Source organism: Tupaia chinensis, unplaced genomic scaffold (assembly GCF_000334495.1).
Source record: "Tupaia chinensis unplaced genomic scaffold, TupChi_1.0 Scaffold144346_1, whole genome shotgun sequence".
NCBI lineage: Eukaryota > Metazoa > Chordata > Mammalia > Scandentia > Tupaiidae > Tupaia > Tupaia belangeri.
The window spans coordinates 1,438,453-1,457,455 of NW_006204205.1; the positions used below are offsets into that span (position 1 = coordinate 1,438,453).

Consider the following 19,003-nt stretch of genomic DNA (forward strand, 5'->3'; position numbering starts at 1 on the left):
AGAAGGGATTGCGGCATGACCATCCCCCCTGGGGGGTGATTTCTCGCTTTCTGTCTCTATGTCTCTCTCTGTCTGGCGAGCGCACGCACCCTATAGCGAAAAAATCTCTCCAAATAAATAAATAAATAAATAAATTAAATAAATTAAAAAAAAAATTACCCTACACGTATGGATTGTGAGTTGTTACAAAATCAATTGGCTTCTTGGTTAATGTTATTTTTTCTTTTTATTTTCCCTTTCTTAAAAATTCGCAATATCAGGACCAGCAGTTGGTGTAATGGCTATGGCACTGGACTCCCATGTAGTCAACTGTGGTTTGAGTCCCAGACCTAGAAGCTTAAACTCATGCTGGACACGTGTGCTGTGTACCCAGGATCCCTAGAGGAGATTGGAGGAGAAGGGATTGCGGCGTGGCCATCCCCACTGGGTGGTGATTTCTCTCTTTCTGTCTCTCTGTTTCTGTCTCTCTGGTGAGCACACGTGCCTTATAGTAAAAACCTCTCAGAAAAAAAAATTTTGCAGTAGCAACACCAGCAGGTGGTATAGTGGTTAAGGTGCTAGACTCTCACACAGTCAACCACAGTTCGAGTTCTGGACCTGAAGGCTTGAAAATCACGCTGGGCATGTGTGCGTGAGTGCACACAATGGAGAATGGAGGAGAAAGAATTGCAGCATGGTCATCCTCCCCGAAGGGGGTTTCTCACTTTCTCACTGTTTCTCCAGCAAGCACCATATAGCAAAATCTCTCAAAAAATTTTGCCATAGGTTGGATGTCCTGGCCAGAGAAAGACAGGGAGAGAGGGAAAGTGAGAAAGCACCCCCCAAGGGGAATAGCCACAGCCACAATCCCTTCTCCTCCAGTCTCCTCTTGGGATTTCAGGCACATACACACAAGTGCGGGGTGTGATTTTTCAAGCCTTGGTCAGGGACTCGGAAGCATGCAGTTGGCAGTTGACCATGTGGGATCCACCTGCCTTAATCGCACTACTGGCCACCCAGCTAATGCTATTTTCGTTACTCCAGAGTGATACTGATGAGGATTTCTGCCTCTCCCTGAGAATGACAGTTTAAAGTTTCTGGCCACCCTTAGACTTTAAGCATCTTTTTTTTTTCCCCCCCCTCTGGAGAGGTTTTTGCTATAGGGCATGGGTGCTTGCCAGAAAGACAGAGTGAGACAGAGAGACAGAAAGCAAGAAATCACCCCCAGGGGGAGATGGTCACACCACAATCTCTTCTCCTCCATTCTCCTCTTGGGATCTTCGGCACGCATGCACACGCGCCAGGCGTGAGTTTAAGTCACCGGGTCCAGGACTCAAGCCATGGTCAACTACATGGGAGTCTAGCAACGTAGCCATTATGCCAACTGCTGGTCTCAGCATCTCTGGATTTTGACGTCTCCTGTACCCACTCTTCTCAGCAATCCTATGAAGTGATTCCTCGTCTCTTTTGCTAATTTTTTAAAAAGGTTTTTGCCATAGGATGCACACACTTACCAGAGAAAGAGAGAGATAGTGAGAGGGAAGGTGGGAAATCACTCCCTGGGGGGATAGCCGTGCTGCAACTCCTTCTTTTCCATTTTTCTCTCAGGATTTTGGGCACTCACACACGTGGCTGGCATGATTTTCAAGTCTCCAGATCCGAGACTTGAACTGCAGTTGGCCATGTGGGAGTCCAGCACTTTAACCATCATGCCATCTGTTGGGTCCTCTTTTGCTAATATTTGGAAGGAAATATTATTCAGACTCAATGCCTCAGATACATGAAGGAGAAATTCAGGGAGAAAGCATCCAGTGAAGACAAAGCTCTCCATGCCAAGTTTCTACCTCAGAAGGTAGTCTATCCCCCCAGAAGTTTTCCCCTTCCTCCTCCTAAAAGTAGCCTTTTTTTCTTTAGTAAGACTTGATATAATCAATGTCAAATAACTGGAATCAATGACCACTCCCCACCTCACCAAACCTCAAAGTTCCCAGTTAACAGGACAGTCACTCAGAGTCACAAATTGAGTGGTCCACAGGGAGACCAAGGGTGTGTGTGTTGGGGGAAATAACAATTTTTTCTTCTGAGCCAGATATATACACCTCACAATATGTGTCTTGTGCTAGAATTTGGAAGTTCAGAACATGCCACTTTTTTTTTTTTTTTTTTTTTTCTACAGGACACATGCACTTGCCAGACAGACAGAGAGAGAGACAGAAACCGAGAAATCAACCCCCAGGGGGCATGGCCATGCCGCAATCCCTTCTCCTCCATTCTCCTCTCGGGATCTTGGGCACACACGCACACGTGCCTGGTGTGAGTTTTAAGCCACCGGGTCCGGGACACGAACCACAGTTGACTACGTGGAGTCCAGTGACAGCCATTACACTAACTGCTGGTCCCAGAACATGCCACTTCTAAACATGCTACTCTGGTGTGGTGATTATTTTGAGTTGAAGTCACCTGAAAAACCACAGATGCAAGAAAGACTCTCCAAGCCCTCTTCTTTCCTTTTTTTTAAAAATTAAAGTTTATTTATTTATTTATTTTAATTTGACTAGAGAGGAACAAAGGGGAGGAGGGTGAAAAAGCAAGCCACCAGGTCCAGAAATTGAACTGCTGTCAACCACATGGGAGTCCAGCGCCGTTAACCACCACGCCATCTGCTGGTCCCCCTCTTCTTTCCTAAAAACAGGGTCCCATGTGGGACCAGCAGATGGCATAATGGTTATGTTGCTGGACTCCCAAGTAGTACTGCAGCTCAAGTCCTGGACCTGGTAGCTTAAAACTCATGCCAGGTGCTTGTGCATGCGTGCCCAGAATCCCAAGAGGAGAATGGAGAAGGGATTGCAGTGTGGCCATCCCCCGGGGGTGATTTCTCCCTTTCTTTCTCTCCAGTGAACCCATGAGCCCTATAGCAAAAATCTCTCTCTAAAAAAAGAAAATTTCCATGTAAGAGTGGCCCTGCCTGTACCAGAAAAAAGGGCAGAAGTTGAGTACAAGAGAATTCTGTATAAATATACCTAGTTAAAAATAATTCTTGGGACCAGCAGTAGGTGGAATGGCTATGGCGCTGGAGACCCATGTAGTCAACTGCGGTTTGAGTCCCTGGCCCGGTGGCTTAAACTCATGCCGGGCGCATGTGCATATGTGACCAAGATCCTGAGAGGAAAATAGAGGAGAACAGACTGTGGTGTGGTCATCCCCCCAGGTAGAAATTTCTCGCTTTCTGTCTCTCTGTCTTTCTGGTGAGCACACCTATAGCAAAAAAACCTCTCAAAAAAAAAATAATAATAATAATAACAATTCTTGTGGGAACAGTAGATGGCGTAATGGTTACATCACTGGACTCCCACATGGCCGACCACAGTTTGTGTCCCGGACCCAATGGCTTAAAACTCATGCCGGGTGCATGTGCATGCATGCCAAGATCCTGAGAAAAGAATGGAGGAGAAAGGATTGCTCCTTGTGGGGTGGGAGGGTAATTTCTCATTTTCTGTCTCTCTGTCTCTCTCTATCTCACTGGTGAGCATATGTCCCTATAGCAAAACTCTCTCTCTAAAAAAAAAAAAAAAAAAAAAAAAAAAAAAAAAAAAGAAGGTTGCTGGACAGACTCCCACATGGTGTACTGCAGTTTGAGGCCCAGAACCAACAGCTTAAAACTATGTCAGGAACCAGCAAGTGGTGTAATAGTTACATTGCTGGACTCCCATGTAGCCGACCTCAGCGGCTTAAAAAACTCATGCTGGTTATGTGTGCGTGTGCGCCCAAAATCCCGAGAGGAGAATGGAAGAGAAGGGATTGTGACATGGTCATCACCCCCTGAGGTGTGATTTTTCGCTTTCTATCTCTCTATCTCTCTAGCACACATACTTTATAGCCAAAAATCTCTCTTAAAAAAAAGATAAATAAGTAAATAAAATAAAAAATAAATAATTCTTGGACCAGCAGGTAGTGTAGTGGTTAAGATGCTGGACTCCTACATGATCAACCACACAATATGAGTCCCGGACCCGGTGTCTTGAAACTCACACTGGGCACGTGTGTTCATGCCCAAAATCCTGAGAGGAAAATGGAAGAAAAGGAATTGTGGCATTGCCATCCCCACAGGGGGTGATTTTCTCACTTTTTTTTTCTTTGTCTCTCAAACAAGTGCATGTGCATTATCACAGTATGTGTTAGAAACCAAAAATAAAATGTCTTTCAATGAGTAATGATTTACAAAATAATTTTTTAAGAGAAATATTTTTGCTATAGGGAGTGTGCACTTATTGGAGGGACAGAGAGAAAGAGACAGAAAGCAAGAAATCACCCCCTGGGCGGGGATGGCCATACTGCAATCCCCTCTTCCCCATGCTCCTCTTGGGATCTTGGGAATGCATGTATGTGCATCTGGCATGAGTTTCAAGCCACCAGGTCCAGGACTCGAAGTGCAGTCAGCCATGTGGAGAGTTCAGTAACATAACCATTATACCATCTGCTGGTTCCAGTAATGACTTAAAGTTGATCACAAATAAATTGTTTCCAAGAAGGAAAAAGCTATGAGCATGAAGATGTTCAATGAATAATTGTGAAAACTTGGAATTAACTTATATTTTCAAAAAAACCCACTTATATTTCCAACATTGGAAGAAAATTAGTAAGTCCTAAATAACTAATAATGTGTTATTTAACAAAAATTAACAATGATACTTGAAGTTCATATTGGGTGTTCATGCCTGTGTGCCCAAGATCCTGAGAGGAGAATGGAGGAGAGGGGATTGCAGTGTGACCATCCTCTCAGAGGGTGATTTCTCAATTTCTGTCTCTCTGGTGAGTATGTGTGCCCTATAGCAAAAAAATCTCTAGGAAAAAAAGCAATATATATAATGATGTATCTTGCAAAATTTAATCTTAACTATAATTTATGTGTAAGTGCCTTTTTTTTTTTTTTTTTTTGGTGGTGCTGGAGGGCTCATGCACTTACCAGAGAGACAGAGAAAAGGAGAGGAGAAAGCACCCCTCATGGGGAATCATCAAGCTCCAATCCCTTCTCCTCCATCTTTCTTCCTTTTGGGAGTATTGGGCATGCATCCACATGTGCCTGGCATGTTTCTCATATCATTGGGTCCTGGGTTGAAAACCCCAAGGTGGCCTTTGGGATCCAGCTACCTTAAAAAACCAGGTCACAGAGCCAGTCCCAATTTTTTCTTTTTACGTTTTTTGCCATAGAGCATGTGTGCATGCCAGAGAGACACAGAGACAGAGAGAGGGAAAGTGAGAATTACCTCCCAAGGGGGATGGCCATGCCAATCTCTTCCAATCTCCTCTAAGGATTTTGGGTGGGACCAGCAGTTGGTGTAATGGCTATGGCGCTGGACTCCCATGTAGTTGACCGTGGTTCGAGTTCCAGACCCAGCGGCATAAATTCACACAGGGTGTATGTGCATGCATGCCCAAGATCCCAAGAGGAGAATGGAGGAGAAGTGATTGCAGCTTGGCCATCCTTCTGGGGGGATGATTACTCTTTCTGTCTTTCTGGCAAGCGCATTCACCCTATAGCAAAAAACTCTCAAATAAATAAATAAATAAATAAATAAAGGATTTTGGACCAGCAATTAGCATAATGTAGCCGACCGTGGTTCAAGTCCTGGACCCGGTGGCTTAAACTCATGCTGGGCATGTGTGCATGCATGCCCAAGATCCTGAGAGGCGAATGGAGGAGAAGGAATTGCAGTGTGGCCATCCCCCCCGGGGGGTGATTTCTCGCTTTCTATCTCTGTCTCTCTCCGTCTTTCTGGCGAGTGCACGCACCCTATAGCAAAAACTTCTCAAAAAAAAAAAAAAGAAGGATTTTGGGCACACATGACACATGACTGGTGTGATTTTCAAGCCACCTGGTCTGGGACTTGAACCTTGGTTGGCCATGTGGGAGTGCAGCATCTTAATCACACCACAGTACCTGGTGGCTTCTTGCCTCAATTTTTTTTTTTTTTTTTTCATTTATGCCCTTTTTATTCCTTTCAAATTAATAAAGCTTTGTCATTGGGCAAGATTATTTTATCACTTTCTGTTTATATTTTTGAGAAAAATTGGTGGACATATCCATACCACACCACTCTTCAGGAGAAAAGTTATTTCCTTTTTTTTTTTTTCTCTCAAAGCACTTAAGTTCTTCAAAAACGAAAACTAAGAACACACAATTGTCTGCTAACAGGAGGCAGCTTTTGCAGAAGGGAACAGTCACAGGCTAGGTCAGAACACACAGGGGTTGACAGGCTGTGCGGAAGGGCCCTGTGCTGACGGAGAGGGCCGTGAAGACGGAGCTGGGCCGCACTGTCCAGGGCCCTCTCCAGCCTTCTGGCCGGGCGGTGGCAGTCCTGTTCTCCCAGGGCTCCTCGCCTACCCATGTCCTATGTGGTCTGCACCCCCAAGCCTGGGGCCGTGCCTGGCACATAGTGGACTCTCAGTTACTGTCCTATCCATCAGTGTTACTCGTTCACAGCACATAGAAGAGGAAAAACTGGGATGAGACCATGTGGACACACGTGCCTCCCTTTCCCACTGGCTCCACACGGTGACGTCATCTGTGAAACGGGGCTTCTGCCATCTGCCTCTCCCACCTGGGTGTGGGTGGCAGCCCAACGCCCGTCCAGTCTGGTGGGGAAGAACTGTAACTTGGTACCGAGTCTCAGTGGAGCCTGATGTGCCTCTCGGCTGTGTCTGACTGGTGGGACCCCTCCCCGGCCAACTTCAGGTCAGATGGCAGTGACAGAGCATCTGCAGGACAGCCTCTTCTGTCACTGCAAAGTGGAAGCTGCCAGCAAATGGGACTTGGCTTCGGCACTTCAAGTATTCAGTCTAGCTAACTCACGCAAAGTAGCCAGGACCGAGCTGCTAACTTTTGTTGGTGGCATGTGAGTCACTGACTCCCACAGCATCTCAACATGTGGCCAAGACGCAGAGAACCAGGCCGCGCTTCATGGCACAGTGACCACCCAGAAAAGTTATTTCTTCAACTGACTCAATCTTTCTTAGGCAATTATTGAGCTTTTCTTATTTCAGAGAATAATCTATTATTAACTTTTTTTTTTTAATGTTGCCAAAGTGGAAGAGAGAAAGAGAGGAAGAGGGAGAAAGCATCTCCCAACATGATATGGTTTCACCACAACCCCTTTTTCATTCTGTTGAGATTGGAAGATTCGAATAAATTGAAGACACAAAACATAACAAACCGAGTATTAACAGAAAAGTGGAGCCGGCAAGTGGCGTGGTGGTTAAGGCACTGGATTCCCATGTGACCAAACACAGTTTGGGTCCTGGACTTGGAGGCTTGAAAAATCACTGGGTATGTGTGAACGCATGCTCAAAATCCCAAGAGGAGAATAGAGAAGAGACCACAGCATGGCCATCCCCCAGGGGAGAGATCTCTCACTTTCCCTCTGTCTCTCTCTCTCTGACTCTCTCCAGTGAGCACATACATCCTATGGCAAAAACTTTAAAACAAAAAAAAAAGGGGGAAATGAAAGGGGTCAGATGGTGGTGCAGTAGCAGCCTAGTGGACCCACATCACATGGGAAAGGTCCTTAGTTTGCGTCCCAGGAAACCGTGTGCCCATGGTCCTGGCCAGCTGGGACTGAAGGTGGATTGTAGTGTGGATATCCTGTTGGGTGTGTCTCCCCTCATCTCTCTCTCTCATAGAATTGGACTCCCATGTAGCCGACTGTGGTTCAAGTCCTGGACCCTGTGGTTTAAACTCACGCTGGGAGTATGTGCATGTGTGCCCAAGATCCCGAGAGAAGAATGGAGGAGAAGGGATTGAGGTGTGGCCATCCCCCCTGGGGGGTGATTTCTCACTTTCTATCTCTCTGTCTTTCTGGTGAGTGCACACGCCCTATAGCAAAAGCCTCTTCCCCCAAAAAAGAATTATTTTATTTAGCTTTATCATTTAATTTAATTTGACTAGAGAGGGACAGAGAGAGAAAGAGAGAGAGAAAGCAAGCCTCCAGGTCCAAGACTTGAACTGCAGTCAGCTATGTAGGAGTCCAGTGCCCTTAACTACCAAGTCACCTGCTGGCCCCAGAATAAATAAACTTTTAGAAAAGAATGAAGTGGCTCTTTCTAGGTCTGGGATCAGACCTAGTTGGTAGCAATATGGTTAAACGCATCAAGAAGGTCGGCATCATTGGTGAATATGGGACCCTATGGTGTCTCCCTCTGGAAAATGGTGAAGAAAACTGAAATCAGCCAGCGTGCCAAGTACACTTGCTCCTTCTGTGGCAAAACTAAGACGAAGAGACGGGCTGTGGGGACCTGGCACTGTGGTTCCTGCATGAAAACAGTAGCCTGTGGTGCCTGGACCTACAGCACCATTTCCGCTGTCACAGTAAAGCCTGCCATTAGAAGACTGAAGGAACTGAAGGACCAGAAGCTCCATAGCCATTTGGAATATCACTAGCCTACAATAAACGGGTTAATTTATGTAAAAAAAAAAAAAAAAGAATGAAGTGGGGACCAGCAGATGGTGTAGTGGTTATGTCACTGGACTCCCACATGGCTGACCATGGTTCAAGTCCCGGACCAGGTGGCTTCAAACTCATGGCAGGTGTGTGTGCATGTATGCCCAAGATTCTGGGAGGAGAATGAAGAAGGGATTGTGATGTGGCCATCCCCTCCAAGGGGTGGTTTGTTGCTCTCTATCCCTGTTTCTCCAGGAAAGTGCATGCACCCTATAACAAAAATCTCTCCCCCACCTCCCAAAAAATAATAAAGTGTTAAAACTAGAATTCAGTTTCTGGGATTAAAATTAGGCAGCAAGGGGACTAGCAGGTAGCATGGTGGTTAAGGCACTGGATACTTTCACATGGCCGACTATGGGTCAAGTCCCAGAACTTGCCGACTATGGTTCAAGTCCCAGACCTGGCGGCTTGCTTTCTCGCTTGCTTTCTCTCTTTTTCTCTGGTAAAATTAAAATAAATGAATGAATAAATAAAATTAAATAATTATTTAAAAAATATTAGGCAGTAAGTTTATGCTTCAACTCCTCTCTACTGCACACAGTAACAGTAACAATTAAAAATGTAAAAGGAGAGGGTTGACCCAATGGCCTCGTGTTAAGGGAGCCAGATCCCACATGGCTGTGATTCAGAGTTGGCTCTGGTGACTTGACAGAAACACTGGGTACATGTGCAAGTGTGCTTGGATCCCGGCCCCAGTGACTTGGACAAGATGGAGAAATGAAGAAATTGCAGTGTGACCATGCCCTGTGGGCAGTGGTGCTTTTTCCCTCTCTGGCTTTTTTTGGTGAGTGTACATGCCTCTGGTGATAACAGAAAGTGCTTATATACAAGACTAGAAAGAATAAGTTGACTGAAAACCAGGAGACCAGGTGTCAGGAACACAGGTGAGTGTGGCACAGAGGTCAGTGCTGGCTGGCCTGCAGGCCCGGGCAGAGGACGGCCATGGCAGCACATGCTATGGGGAAACAGGCATGGGAAGTGCTGAGTCAGAGAAGACCAGGTCAAATTCAAATGCTGGAAGCCTGCCCTCTCTCGGCAAAGGTCCAAAATATCATTTGCTATTGACCCACGTAGCCTGACCCACGTAGACAGTATGAAGGGCAGAAGAAAAGAATAGTGGGCCTGGGGACCAGCAGGTGGCATGGTGGTTAACGTGCTGGACATTCCCACATGGCTGACCATGGTGTAAGTCCTGGACCTGGTAGCTTGATTTCTCACTTTCCCTCTCTCTCTGTTTGTCTCTATCTCTCTCTGATCAAATAAAAATAAATGAATGAATAAATAAAATTAAATTAAAATAATAAAAGTTAAATAAAATAAGTCTAAAAAAAAAGGAATAGTGGTCCTGCACGTGGTGTGGTTGTTAAGGTGCTGACTAGCTGACTGCAGTTTGAGTCCTGGACATGGTGGCTTGCTTTCTTGCCTTCACTTTCTCTATCTCTGGTCAAATTAAAGAATAATAAGAACAAATGGAATTAAACAAATGAATAATTCTTTAAAATATAGGATAGTAATTAACTCCAGAAATAATTAATCTTATAGAACAATTTAGAAGTATGTTTATTCATTAAAAACTACATTATTGGACCAGCAGGTGGCATGATGGTTAAGGTGCTGGACACTCCCATGTGGCTGACCACGGTTCGATTCCTAAACCTGGTGGCTTGCTTTCTCACTTTCCCCCGCTCTTTCTGGTCATATTAAAATAAATGAATGAATAAATAAAATTAAATAATTCTTTTAAAAAAAGAAAATTATTGAACAAAAACACACAGAAATTAATAAAACAGATGGACAGATTGGGCCAGCCCCAGAGAATGCTGGTTAAGGGAGCCAGAGTCTATGTGGCTCACTGTGTGGCTTGAACCCTGGCCCCAGTGGCTTGAAAAACATGCTGGGTATGTGTGCCCAAAATCCTGACAGGATGGAGAAACAGAAGGTGAGGGACTACAGCATGGCCATGTCCCTCTCTCTTTCTGGTGAGTGTATGTACCCTCTGGTAATTAAAAACAAAACAAAACAAAACAACAAAACGAAAACCAAAAAATAGAGGGACCAGCAGGTGGCATGGTGGTTAAGGCATTGGACATTCCCACATGGCCCACCACAGTTCGAGTCCTGGACCTGGTGGCTTGCTTTCTCGCTTTCCCTCTCTCTCTGAGTCTCTCTTTGGCCAACTTAAAAAATAAATGAATGAATAAATAAAATAATTTAAAAAAATCCTACACACACATTAAAAAAAAAATTGAAGAACAGCCCTGCCCTGCAATGTAGTAGTTAAGTGCAGTACAGTAGGAGCTAGATTCCACATGGCCAACTACAGTTCAAATCCTGGCACCAGTGGCTTGAAAAACATGGCAGGCATATGTGCACATAATTCTGACAGGATGCACAGTTGGAGAAGGGATTGCTGCATCACACCCCCATTGGGTGGTGCTCTCTTTTTGGCTGCACAGTTTGAGTACCAGAAAAATCACCCGGCATGACTTTATTTTCTTTTAAAAAAAGTATTATTTATTTATTTTTGGAGAGGTTTTTGCTATAGGGTGTGTGTGCTCGCCAGAAAGAGAGAGAGACAGAAAGAGAGAAATTGTCCTCCCCCAAGATGGTCACCCTGCAATCCCTTCTCCTCCATTCTCCTCTTGGGATCTTGGGCACACACGCACATGTGCCGGGCGTGAGTTTAAGCCACCGGGTCCAGGACTTGAACCGCGGTCGACTCCATAGCAGTCCAGCAACATAGCCATTATGCCAACTGCTGGTCCAGTATTATTTATTTACTTAATTCCATTTGTTATTATTCTTTAATTTGACCAGAGACAGACAGAGAGGGAGAGAAAGTGAAAGTGAGAGAGCAAGCCAAAATGTCTGGGACTTGAACCTTAGTTGTCCATGTGGGAATCCAGTACCTTACCAACTATGCCACCTGCTGGCCCCCAGCATGATTTTCAAGCTGCAGGGTCAGGTCCAGGACTCAAACTCTGAAGTTGGCCATGTAGGATGCAGTTCCTTAACCACCACACCACCTGCAGAAGAGGTAATGGCCCCTGTTCTTATCACATTGAATAAGTACTCACTGTATGTAAGCTCTTTCAATTCACTTTATTGAATAGCCAAATTGATAAGTTAGCACAGATCAAACAATTGTTTGCATGGGTTACAAATGACTTTTCTTTTTAAACAGGAATAAAACAGTGAAAATTACAAACTGTAAAAAGGAAGACAAATCTTGTCTCTAAACTTTCAGAGAAGCAAGATTTAAGACAGCACATTGAAGATCAATACATATTTGAATCTGAGAACAAGAATTGAATGTTACAATATTATACACTACTTTACAAAATTAAAATTTCTATATAAGGATTATATTTGTAATAGTTAACAAAATCTTGAAATCACATTTGGTGGTCCCCTAGATAATAGCTGTTATGCATCTTTGATTAGAAGAAATAAATTTCTTATTCTAATTATTGCAGAACAGTCTATTAGACTCAATACATTAAATTAAAAATGATGAAAATATATGCAAACTAAAATAAACGGTACTGCTTGAGTGAATATTAGTATGTCAGTCTTACAGAAATGTTATTTAAAAAATCCTAGAAATTAGAAAAATAGAGTACTTTTTATGATAGAACTGCCATGCTCAGATTTAAATACCAAGATTGCCCTTGTCTGTTACTTTAGTAGTTGTAGAGCTGTAAAAAATTCAAGGATCTTTCATAATTTATAACTACGGTAAAAAAAATATGGCATAGTGTAAATATTAGTTGCTTTACATTAAAAAGTAATACCAGATGATACAGCAGGTAGTGCCCTACTGTTAAAAAAAAAAAAAACAAAACCCAAAACCAAACAAAAAAACTAAACTAAAAACACATTCATATTGCAAAAAATAATTACTTTATATTGATATCCCCCCAAAAGATTCATTCATTCTCTTATTATTTAGAGTAATGAAGAAATATTGTGAATCCCAACTAGTTATGTTTTTTATGACCTGCTATAAAATTAATCTGGATTGCACATGTTACATAATAGCTAAAATAATGTTTAAAGTAAATGAAAAAAATGAATTTGTGAAATTACTAATAAAGTGTGTGGTAAATAATGAGTCATACCCATTGAGGGATGTAGTGAGGCACAAGGAAGATTATCCCTAAAGCACAAATGTTTCCTTCTGGATGATTCTTCACTATTATTGGGTCACTGGAAAAGTCATGCCGTACTTTTTTCATGTTTTTCTATGCAAAAGTGCATCATGACTTTTCTGATAACCCAGTATTAGGACCTGCAAATATCAACATTTGAAATCACATGAAGAACATGATAGCTATTTTAAGAAACATCAGGGCATACTGATTCTGTTTCTTTAAAAAAAAGGGATAAATATAAATTTATTCTAATTTGCTATAATCTGAAAATTGCTTCCTAATAAATGAAGCAGCTTTCAAGAAAACTTCCAGTTCAATGTACCACTTGCACACTGAAAACAAATCTTAACACTGCTTAAGGGAGGTGGAATTTTTATTAAACATAATTTTTTTGATCCAGATGTCAAGCAGTAGTTCTAAATATAAAGTATATTCTAAAGGGACTTGGCTTCTTCCCTATCTCAAAGAACTCAGTTAAAGTCAGTTCATATTGATGTAAACCTGAAAGTTACTATTTCATTGGTGATCATAGAAGACCAAGATTGTAAACATATTTTTTAACCATTAAAACAGAAAAAAACTCAAAAATCTGTTCATCGAATATTACACATGAACATCTGTTAAGTTCATTCAAGACAAGATGAATCTGTGAAAACGGAGTCAAATTCTTTTAAAGATATTTATCACAGCACTTTAAATATACAGATGTATAATTTACCTATTTGTAAACAAAATTTACTCAAAAGTTTTGACTATATTTCTCTAGCTGGAAAAAAAAAGTCTCGAACATGTTCAGAAATCAAGTTTTCTTTCATAACTTCAATATATAGGATTTGTGTAATTTTTTTTAAGCTTATTTATTTATTTTAATTTGACCAGAGAGGGACAGAGCAAGAGCGAGAAAGTGAGAAAGCAAGCTGCCAGGTCCAGGACTTGAACCGCAGTTGCCTACGTGGGAGTACAGTGACTTAACCATTACGCCATCTGCTGGTCCCAGGATTAGTATAATCTTAATAGCCACCAAATTAAACAGTAGCATTCATGCTTGAATAGGTTTTAATATATCCAAGAATAAATATTTCTTAAGAGTAGATTCCAACTTAATTATTAAACTCTTAGAAAAACATAATTGTTGCATTGGAGATACCATTTAAGAAACTTTCCTTTCTTTCATTCATCTTCATTTCACCAAAAAAACATTTATTATATATCACAGAGCAAAGAGGTACCACACAAAAACCCACCTAAATGATGGAAATGACTAAAACTTCTCATCTCCCTATTATCATTGCCAGTCCCAGTATATTTATGAACACAGCTCAAATTCTTTCACTGTGGAATAAAATAGTATATGCAGAAAACGACTTAATGACAGCTGTCACTTCTAATCAAAGTGACTTTGTTCTTCAAGTATTGAAAAATACTGACAGATTTTAAAGCTTGAACGCATTACTTCATATTCTTCTCAAGCTAGACGAGAGTTAGTTTACCCTAGTTTTAGTCAACGTGATGATCCTTTTCCTTCCTTGAAAAACAAACAAATAAAACAATATGTGGAGAAGAAATTCTGTTTTTTTTTTCCTACATTCTATTTACTTCTAAATTTTTTTATTTTAAAGAGATTATTTTCAATGGATTTTAACTTCCCTGCAACACTTAGTCTTGAGAGGTTTTAAATGTAGCAGCCAAAATTGAGAAAAATAAAAAAATGAGAAATATACATGTGAAACACAGAAATCTTTATTTTACAAAATGTACTTTGTCTCTGCAATATTGTCTTATTTCAATCCATAACATAATTGGCAGCAAAGGAAAAAAGGTATTCAGTCATACATAGATATAATTTGAAAAATACAGTATTTCAGAATTGCATGTTTGATTCTCTGCTGTGGTCCTTTATTTGCTATAGTTTGTTGAAAGAAATCACAGTGAGAGTATCTTTTTTTTTTAAATCACATTAGTCCACAAACTTAACAGAAAAGGAAGGAATTACACACTCCTAGGTATTCTGTATTATTGTGACTTTCTTTAGAAATAACCAAGTATAATTTGTTCATTTATTCACTTGTTGCTGTATATGCAAAAGGAATTCATAATATGATAATGCAGATTCCGTTCTGTCTTCTACCATGCTTTGAAGGAAGACTGCTTTCATTGGACTCTCATCCCTTAGGAATAAAAGGCAAAAACATTTAGACACATTAGATAAGATGTAATAGTAAAATAAACAATGGGTTTGTTACAGGCTTTTGACTTACTCTGAAAACCAACATAACATTTACCATACAAATAGTACTTCTAAAGGCTTTCTCTAAGACTATTTGGTTGGTTATATAAGCGTCATGTTGTTTAGGGGAAGAAGTTTATAGCGCAATTAGAATAAAGGGCTAAGCTTTTTATTAACAAGTTCATTAAAGGATTAATAATTCTAATTACTGGATATAAAGTATAATTTTGTACTATTTACTTTTATTGAGAGTTCTTCTTCTTCTTCTTCTTTTTTTTTTTTTAATATTTCTGCTAGAGGAAAGATGTGCTTGCCAGACAGACAATGAGAGGAGAGGGAAAGGAAGAAAGCACTCCCCCATAGGGAATGGTCATGTCATAATCCCTTTTCCTCCATTTCTCCCTCCTTTTGGGAATCTGGGCACACATGCACAAGTGCCTGGCATGTTATTTTAAGCTTCCAGGTCTGGTATTCAAATGATGGTAAGCCATGTGGGAGTCCAGTGCTCTAGCCACCACGCCACCTGCTGGTTCATCTGTTGGTGATTTTTAGGCATGTGCCTGGAGTGTTTTGCAAGACACCCAGGTTGGGCTTCGAGTCACTCAGTTGACCATGTGGGATCTGGTTCCCTTGCTCACTAGGCCACAGGCTGGCCCTATTTTTCCTTTGTTCTTATGAAAGGCTGTTTAAGCATTAGGTCACATATATACCTATGATTCAAAACAGATCCTTGCAAGGCCAACAAAGTGTTTCATTACTGTTAATAGAAAATGAAAAAAATTGACTTACCTTATTACATAAAGTATTGGGAAAAACGGTCTCTGCTCTCTAAGCCAGGAGATAAAAGCTATTGTTCTGGCAGACTCTGCTGTATCAAGTTCTGGAAGGTTTGTCTGTTAAAGAAAATGAGTGAGATCCAAGTTGTTCTAACAATTTATCTGTTTGGTCTATAGCACTTCTCAAATTTTTTAAAGAATTATTTTATTTAACTTTATTTATTTATTTTAATTTGACCGAGGGTGGGGTGGGAGGGAGAGAGAGAAAGTGAGAAAGTAAGCCACCAGTTCTGGGACACGAACCTCAGTCAGCCATGAGGGAGTCCAGCACCCTCAACCACCATACCACCTGCCGGCCCTTAGTACTTCCCAAATTTTAACATACATATGAGTTACCTAGTTATCTTGCTGAACTGCAGACAGTGATTTAGGAAGTCTGGGGAGGGGCCTTAGATCCTACCTTCCTAACAAACTCCCAGGTAATGGCAATGCTACTTGGTCAGGGACCATAATTTTGTAGTAAAAATCTAGAAAAAGGGAAGCCGAGCAGCCCCACTGCTGGGCAGGTTGGCCCTGAAATGGATCCAGGAGGAATTAGCCGACCTACAGAGGGACCCATCTGCCCAGTGTTCCACGGGACCTGTGGGTGATGATCAATGACAGTCCTTACCAAGGTGTGTTCTTCCTGGCCATCCACTTCCCTACGGATTACCCTTTCAAGCCCCCAAAGGTTGCATTCACAACCAAAATTTACCACCCCAATACCAACACCAATGGAAGTATCTGCCTTGACATCCTGCAGTCCCAGTGGTCGCTAGCACTGATCATGTCAAACTCCTGTCTGTCTGCTCCCTGCTCTGCGACCCCAACCCTGAAGACCCTCTGGTGCCAGAGATAGCCCATACCTACAAGGCTGACAGAGAGAAGGACAACAGGCTAGCAAGAGAGTGGACACAGAGACACACCATGTGAGTGCCTCAGGGGCTTCCTGGGAGACACGTCACAGAGCTGGCCAGGGAGAGGTCTTCCATTAGGCTCTGAGCTGTGGCCAGCCACTTACAGAGTGTCATCTGTTCGCTACGTGAATGCTGGCTGCCTGCTCTCTTGAGCTGGATCGTGCTGGCATCACACTCAGCCACTGTGGTTTTGACGACATCACACCACTGGTGCCCAGTCAGCCTTGAGTTGTCAAGTTCTGCAGTCTCCCTGATTACACTGGAATCTGTCCCTCTCTAGCAGCTCATCTGCTTGTCTTTTGGGCACTGGGCCATGCATGTGTCCCTGCCTAGCCTCAAGCAGTGCCACTGCCTACCATGGCACCATGTGGGGTCTCAGTCCACTCCCTCGTCACATGCCCTCTGGCTGTTAAATTCAGGGCTGCCCTGGGCTCTCCTCATACCCCATCTGCACATAAGCACATCCCCAGCAGTCTCAGCTCATCTGGTCTGGGAGATGAGACCATTATCCCCATAGGTCCTCCTTGACAGGGCAATATGCTAGCCTTTATTCCTCAAGGCAAGTAAGAATGGCAAGTAGGAATATTGGAATATGAAGCATGTCATGCCCCATGAGAGACAATTGTCTCTAGGAGCAAGAGCACAATTAAGAGACCCAGATAGACTTGGGTTACATGCTTCTCTGTAATGAGGTTTTCACCATCCCGCCTCCTCCTGCCAGGATCTTACGCCAAGTGCAAATATGTAAACCATTCATAGAACAGAACACAAGGTAGGAAAGACTCTTAACATAAAAATGCAATTCACTCATAATTCTAAAAAAAAAAAAAAAAAAAATCTTTAAAAGGACATTGTGGCATGGTGACTGGTGGCATGGTGACTGGAGCACTGGACACCCCACATGGCCAACACAGTTCAAGTCTCAGACCTGGCAGCTTGCTTTCTTGCTTTCACTCTTTTTTTCTTTTTAAGAATTATTTTAATTTATTCATTATTCATTTAGTTTCATTTGACCAGATTGAGAGAAGGAAAGTGAGAAAGCAAGCCACCCCGGGGGAGACTAGGTGGAAGTCCAGTGACATAGCCATTACGCTAACTGCTGGTCTCAGGAGTCCAATGCTCTTAACCATCACGCCACCTACCAGCCCCCCATATGCCTTCATTTTTAAAAAAATAATTATTTTTAACTTTTTAATTTGTTATTATTCTTTTTAATTTGACCAGAGAGAGAGAGAGAGAAAGAGAAAGTGAGAAAGTAAGCTACCATGTCTGGGACTCGAATTATGGTCGACCATGTGGGAGTCCAGTGCTCTTAACTATTACACTACCTCCTGGCCCCCCATACATGTTCGTTTTTTCTCTTAAAGAATTATTATTATTATTATTTTTTAATATTTGTTATTATTATTATCATTTCAAATTTGACCAGAGAGAGACAGAAGGAGACAAAGGGAAAGTGAAAAAGCAAGCTGCCAGGTCTGAGACTTGAACTGTAGTCAGCCTGTGAGAGTCCAGCACCTTAACCACTGTGCCACCTGCCGGTCACCCCTATATATGTCTTTTGAATACATGAATCCCCTAATGACTTCAATTAATAGAGTCACAAAAACTGTCAATATGAAGATCCAGCACTATGAAAGTGATGAAATATGTATTTCAAAGATGGATACAAACTGATAGTAGGAACTGAAAAAATATGACATTAAATAGACCATCTACTATAATTAATTTTAACTTTATAATTCAAAACTAAACTATGTAGTTTAATAAGGGCCATCTTATATATTATTTTAATTACTCTTCTCCTCTAAGAAAGAGTATTGTCGTTTTTTTTAATTTTTAAAGAATTATTTATTTAATTTTATTTATTATCACTAGTATCCAATTTGATAAGAGAGACAGAGAAAAAGGGAAAATCAAAGAGCAAACCACGAAGTCCGGGACTCGAACCACAGTCAGCCATATTAGAATCCAGTGCCTCAACCACTACATCACCTGCCGGCCCCAGTAAGTGTATTCTTATTTTACAAATGAGGTTTTTTAGTGACCTGTCCACAGAGTTACTAATCAATATTGATCCAACTGACACTGGCCACCTACTTGCTAGATGTACCAGTGCGTCAATTAACACCATTTGCAGAGAACAATTTTTTTTGTCATTAATTAAATCCATTGCTTTCTCTAGAAAATACTGGCTTAGACAAATTAAAACAGAAAAGTCAATGAAGCAAAAGTAAGCTAATGAAAAACAGCAAAACAGAAAATGAGTATTCTAGTTAGAAGAGAAACAACCTGTGGAGGTATTTTCTTTTATAGAAAAATTTTTAGTAGTATTTTCTGATTTCAAAATAGGCTGTTCATGTTTTTGCCATATTTGAAATGCCCTTTAAGTATACTATAATTGCTATAGTAAGAG

General features: G+C 41.6%; 1 protein-coding gene and 1 pseudogene across 1 annotated transcript in view; one reads left to right on the forward strand and one right to left on the reverse strand.

Moving 5' to 3' along the window:
* Positions 1 to 11,557: 11,557 nt before the first annotated feature.
* The window catches only part of SEC24A (SEC24 homolog A, COPII component), a 94,371-nt gene continuing 86,925 nt past the window's right edge, over positions 11,558 to 19,003 (reverse strand). Inside the window, exons 22-23 of the mRNA XM_006166853.3 lie at positions 15,645 to 15,748; positions 11,558 to 14,796 (exon numbers count right to left, since the gene is read on the reverse strand). Coding sequence (XP_006166915.1) covers positions 14,682 to 14,796; positions 15,645 to 15,748 — 219 coding nt within the window. The 3' untranslated portion in view covers positions 11,558 to 14,681. The remainder of the gene's footprint in view (positions 14,797 to 15,644; positions 15,749 to 19,003) is intronic.
* Positions 15,973 to 16,862, forward strand: LOC102471132 (ubiquitin-conjugating enzyme E2 D4 pseudogene; annotated as a pseudogene).